Here is a 6,000-nt window from a genome sequence, read left to right as displayed (position 1 = left end):
TCAAGGGAAAAATATAAAAAAATAATTAAATATTCAGAAATCAGTACTAATATTGATTATTTTAAATTCCCAATCATCAAACCATTAAAAAATAAACATTTAAAACCTTATTTAAGAGAACAAAAATAAAATACAAATCATATATAAATATTAAAATAAAATATATGCTGTAGTATGAAGGTTTTATTTTATTGTGATAACATTTTTTGTTATAATTAGGGGAAAAAACAAGCCAAAAAATATTTTTTGAAAATTGTGAGTCTTAAGATTTTTTTTGTAATGCTGTTTTTTTCCCCTTTTTTTGCTAATTTTAATTATTGTTTTTTGTGTGATTTCACTTACATATAGTACCTGCGCAAAGTACAAATTGGGAATTCAAAGGAAAAATATAAAAAGTAATTAAAATACTCAGAAATCAGTACTAACATTGATTATTTTAAATTCTCAATCATCAAACTATTAAAACATGTAAAATTAAAACCTTATTTAAGACAACAAAAATAAAATACAAATCATATATAAATATTAAAATAAAATATATGCTGTAGTATGAAGGTTTTATTTTTTTATTTTATTGTGTTAACATTTTTTTTTTATAATTGGGGGGAAAAACAAGCCAAAAAATGATTTTTTTAAATTGTGAGTCTTAAGATTTTTTTAAATAATAAGTACTTGGTTTTTTTGTAATGCTGTTTTTTCCCCCTTTTTTTGCTATTTTTAATTATCATTGTTTTTTGTGTGTTTTCACGTACAATAGTACCTGCGCAAAGTACAAATTGGGAATTCAAGGGAAACATATAAAAAATAATTAAAATACTCAGAAATCAGTACTAATATTGATTATTTTTAATTCCTAATTAGTAAATTATTTAAAAAAAACATTTTTTTAAAACCTTATTTAAGAGAACACAAAATACAAATCATATATAAATATTAAAATAAAATATATACTGTAGTATGAAGGTTTTATTTTATTGTGTTTAAAAAATATATATATAATTAGGGGAAAAAACAAGCCAAAAAATTATATAAAAATTTTTGATTATTTTAAATTCCCAATCATCAAACTATTAAAAATTAAAACCTTATTTAAGAGAACACAAATAAAATAAAAATCATATATAAACATTAAAATAAATTAAGATTTTTTAAATAAAAAATACTTTTTTTTTTTGTGATGCTGTTTTTTCCCCCCTTTTTTTTGCTATTTTTAATTATCAGTTTTTTGTGTGTTTTCACGTACATATAGTACCTGCGCAAAGTACAAATTGGGAATTCAAGGGAAACATATAAAAAATAATTAAAATACTCAGAAATCAGTACTATTGATTTGTAATTCCTAATTATTAAATTATTTTAAAAAAACATTTTTTTAAAACCTTATTTAAGAGAACACAAATAAAATACAAATCATATAAATATTAATATAAAATATATGGTGTAGTATGAAGGTTTTATTTTATTGTGTTAACATTTTTTTATAATTAGGGGAAAAAACAAGGCAAAAAATTATTTTTGAAAATTGTGAGTCTTAAGATTTTTTTATATAAAAAATACTTGGTTTTCTTTTTTTTTGTTGCTATTTTTAATTATCTTTGTTTTTTGTGTTTTCACGTACATATAGTACCTGCGCAAAGTACAAATTGGGAATTCAAGGGAAACATAAAAAATAATTAAAATACTCAGAAATCAGTACTAATATTGATTATTTTTAATTCCTAATTATTAAATTATTTAAAAAAACATTTTTTTAAAACCTTATTTAAGAGAACACAAAATACAAATCATATATAAATGTTAAAATAAAATATATACTGTAGTATGAAGGTTTTATTTTATTGTGTTTAAAATATATATATATAATTAGGGGGGGGAAAAAAGCCAAAAAATTATCTAAAATTGTTTTATTATTTTAAATTCCCAATCATCAAACTATTAAAAATTAAAACCTTATTTAAGAGAACACAAATAAAATACAAATCATATATAAACATTAAAATAAATTAAGATTTTTTAAAATAAAAAATACTTTCTTTTTTTTTGTAATGCTGTTTTTCCCCCCCCTTTTTTTTGCTATTTTTAATTATCATTGTTTTTTGTTTTCACATACGTATAGTACCTGTGCAAAGTACAAATTGGGAATTCAAGGGAAAAATATAAAAAATAATTAAAATACTCAGAAATCAGTACTAATATTGATTATTTTTAATTCCTAATTATTAAATTATTTAAATAAATAAAAATTTAAAACCTTATTTAAGAGAACAAAAATAAAATACAAATCATATATAAATATTCAAATAAAATATATGCTGTAGTATAAAGTTTTTATTTTATTGTTTCCATTTTTTTTTTAAATAATTTGATGTATAATTATGGGATCTGGTCTTAGCTTATAGCCAGAGATGGACATTATTTTATGGGAAGTAAGAAAGTGAGTGTGAAGACGATGTTGATTTAAGATACAAGTGTTTGGAGTTAACCAATTACGCTGTATAAATCAAATGTATTATAATGTTTGTGCAGCTATTTAATTTAGAAGTCTTACAAATGTGTCCGTCGTCCTCAGGTGTGAAACCAGGTCCGGTCTACGGGCGTCTTAAAGCGGGTCAACCAGTGACTCTTGAGAGTGGACGTTTGCTTTTGCCCAGCGAGGTTCTAGAAGAAAGCATCCCCGGGAGGAAGGTGTGCATTCTGGGGGACTGCAGCTCGACGTTGGGTGAAGCACCCGTGAGGGTCTGCCAGGGCGCCGACCTCCTGGTCCACGAGGCCACGCTGGGGGACGAGCACAGGGACAAGGCGGTAGAGCACGGACACAGCACACCTCAGATGGCGGCGGAGTTGGCGCGGGCCTGCCGCGTCAAAAAGTTGGCGTTGTATCATTTTAGTCAGAGGTACAAACCCAGCTCACTGCAGCGCCATGAAGATGATACTGATGATGATGTCACTGAGCTCCAACGCCAGGCTGAACAAGTCCTAGTTGATGATGGCGTGGACGTCATCCTGGCTGAGGACTTTCTCACCATCTCCATTCCTCTGCACAGACCTAAGTCATCTTATTAGGTTCAACTGTCATATTTTTCATCGGTTTATTTTCTACAAAGCTGAATGTAAAGAAAATAAGAGGATTTTTTTAAGCTGACCGATAACTTATCAAGTTCTTTGTTACGGAATAAGTTTCAAGATGTGATCAATGCTTGCATTCTCCAATTATGGTCCCTAAAAAAATACTTTTAATAGTTTTAAACACAAACCTGTTGCTGATAGTAACCCAAACATTGAAAAGGATGTACAGTATCTTTCATGTAAAGTTTTACCCTGAAATCAAAGATTTCTGCTTATTTTTCCAGAGCTTTTATTTCTGGATCTGTACACAAGGTATTAAAGTAGAACAGAAAATACAAAAATGTTTCAACAAAAGGGGAATGAAAGGAAAAAAACCTGTCAATGTCTGTACAATTTTTATAAACAATAGATAACTTCAACATTTCTTAGTGATACCTTTGATTGTCTACAATTCTCCATATACATTTCTGTAGCTTCTTTATTCACAAATGTGTTTTCTATGGATTTATCTTTTAAATGTCTTATCCATTACAACTGCTATAACCTTTTTAAAATATTTTAAACCTTAAATGACAATAGAAAATATAAAATAAAATTTGCTTAGTGCTCACACAGTCATTCACTCACACACACACACACACACACACGTCAATAAAATATCACATTTTTCGCCAGAGTTCACAGGGTGATGAGCATTATGCTACTTCAATCTACGACTTAATGGCCTTTACATTCTGACAAGTGTCTTGTACAAACCACAAGTGAAATAAATAGCACTGCACCGCTAAAGCTACTAAGAGCTGGATCTACTGCATTATGCTTTTAAAAAAATAAAAATAAAATAAACTTCCTCAAGAGCAGCAGCATCTCTTTACCACCGAGGCAAATATAGACGACATGTAGGATAGTTTTTTTTTTAAACAATGCGACTTTAGAAAACAACGCTAATTATAATTTGTTGTTTTGGGGGAATCAGATGCGCCCAGCATGCATAGAGCAAACTAACTTGTGAAAAAAATACAAAAAGAAAACCCAAAAAGTCAAATGCAAAACTTTGAAAATCCTGTACATATCTACAACATATGGCCATTGGAAGGAATAGAACATATATTCACAATTAGAGGTCAGGTATTAGACTTTTTAAAAGGCTAAGTTGCTAAATGGTTATTTACATGAAAGATGTTCATTGAAAATGAACCATTCACAGCAACGATGCATAGACACGACGTAAACAGCGAGTACAATCACCTTTCTGCTAGCGCATACTTGCGTGGGCCGCACACAACCTTAATACTGATGGGAGTAAAACTGAGGGATAAGGAATAAAATAAACCTTTGCTAAACATTTTGCAACTTGAAAGTAAAATGTAGAAAAACTTTAAAAAAACAGATTTTTTTTGACAATATTACTGCTATGCTCAGGAATTATTAATGTACTTTTTCTAAAGGTGGTTCAGAACATTTGCAAATAAGTCATGTTTGAAAAGATTAAAAAAAAGGGGGAAAAACCAAAAAAAGGGAAACAAATTACAACCCGGCACCACTTCGATGACTTAAAAAGCCATTTCAGCCACCTTATTCATGAAAAAAAAAAAGTAGTAATGTTTAACATCATTAAAAATAAGAGTAAAACTGTCACTAATTTCCACTTCACGGCTTTAAAGTTGATACCATAAAACCCGATTTTCTTCCAAGTTGACGTCTTTGACTAGCAATTGTGTGGTTTTTAAAAGAAAAAAATGGATTATAATTGTGATTATGTTGAGAATAAAAGTGTGTATTCCAAAAAGTGGAGTCATAAAGCGTGCAGAATGTAACAAAGCAAGAGTTCGGACAGAAGCTACAAACTGGCATTGCGACGGCCTGCTTTACTGCAAAATGTACCTGTAAACCAAGAGACTGAACAACAAATAAAGTACCACTTGAAGTAAGCGCGACGAGCACCAAGAGCGAGGATCATTTTGGCAGCGGAGAAGAATGGCAGGAAGAAAAAAAAAAAAGGAAAAAAAAAGACAAGTAGGACAATCACGCAGCCTCCCCCTAGTGTACTGGACATGGACGTTACCACGGCGACAAACAAGTCAATAAAATGGCTGTTATAAACTCTTGAGAGAAATCAAGATTCTTAGTTCTATGAGAGACATCACTGATGTCATATTAGACAAAAAAGAAAAGTATATTATGTACATATTTATATATATATATATATATATTTATATATCTATGTATTCTCCTGTGAGGTCAGTCTATGTACAAGACAAAAAAAGGAAGATCACTCTGACTGAAGTGCTGCAGCGTGCTGCGTGTGATGGCGTGCGTGCGCCCCCAAGAAGCCGTTGGGCTCGCCGCCGGCCGCCAAGCTCCCGAAGTCCGTTACCGACACGGCCATTTTGGCGGAGGTTATGCGGTGGTGGTGCGACGGCGTCCGGCGGGCTTCAAAGTCCACGCCGAGGTTGCTTACGGAGACGTCGCCGATAAAGGAGTCCGGCAGCGCCATCTTGAGTCTCTTGGAGGGACGCTCGCAGTCTTTGTTGACGCACACGCCGCCCAGCTGGCCCAGGTCCGAGTGGTAGAAGCCGGCGTCCAGCATGTTGAGACAGTCGGAGTCGGCGCCGTTGGAAGGGAAGCCGAGCGGCTCGTCGTGGCTGAGGGAGGCGCGGTGGAGAGACTCCAGGGGGGGGAAGGTGTACGACTCCAACACCTCTGCTGGGCTGCACACGGTCGCCACGCCGTTGCTCAGCGCTGGAAGGACACAAAGCTCAGGGTTAAGTCCGCTATTGTTCTTAACGCTCCATCATGAGCGACACCGGCTTGCTCCTCCCCTTGTGGACCTTGAACTACACTGCAAAAACTGAAATCTAAGTAAGATTAAATAGCTCAAATAAGGGTGATATTTGCTTATTTTGTCTGATAAGATAATTCTTCTCACTAAGC

The 6,000-nt window shown here is 32.5% G+C and overlaps 2 protein-coding genes across 9 annotated transcripts in view; one reads left to right on the top strand and one right to left on the bottom strand.

Moving 5' to 3' along the window:
• Positions 1-4,752, top strand: part of elac1 (elaC ribonuclease Z 1) — a 9,794-nt gene extending 5,042 nt beyond the window's left edge. For both annotated transcript variants that reach the window (XM_061928185.1, XM_061928184.1), the window contains exon 5: positions 2,570-4,752. In XM_061928185.1, coding sequence (XP_061784169.1) covers positions 2,570-3,063 — 494 coding nt within the window. In that variant the 3' untranslated portion in view covers positions 3,064-4,752. The remainder of the gene's footprint in view (positions 1-2,569) is intronic.
• Positions 4,753-4,914: 162 nt separating this feature from the next.
• The window catches only part of mier3b (mesoderm induction early response 1, family member 3 b), a 186,593-nt gene continuing 185,507 nt past the window's right edge, over positions 4,915-6,000 (bottom strand). For all 7 annotated transcript variants that reach the window (XM_061928177.2, XM_061928182.1, XM_061928180.1 and 4 more), the window contains one exon: positions 4,915-5,808. In XM_061928177.2, the coding sequence (XP_061784161.1) occupies positions 5,339-5,808 (470 nt within the window). In that variant the 3' untranslated portion in view covers positions 4,915-5,338. The remainder of the gene's footprint in view (positions 5,809-6,000) is intronic.

The sequence above is a fragment of the Nerophis lumbriciformis genome, linkage group LG33 (genome assembly GCF_033978685.3).
Source record: "Nerophis lumbriciformis linkage group LG33, RoL_Nlum_v2.1, whole genome shotgun sequence".
In the NCBI taxonomy this organism is placed as follows: Eukaryota; Metazoa; Chordata; class Actinopteri; order Syngnathiformes; family Syngnathidae; genus Nerophis; species Nerophis lumbriciformis.
Note: the sequence above shows the minus strand (reverse complement) of the source record. Positions and strands in the feature narration are given on the sequence as shown.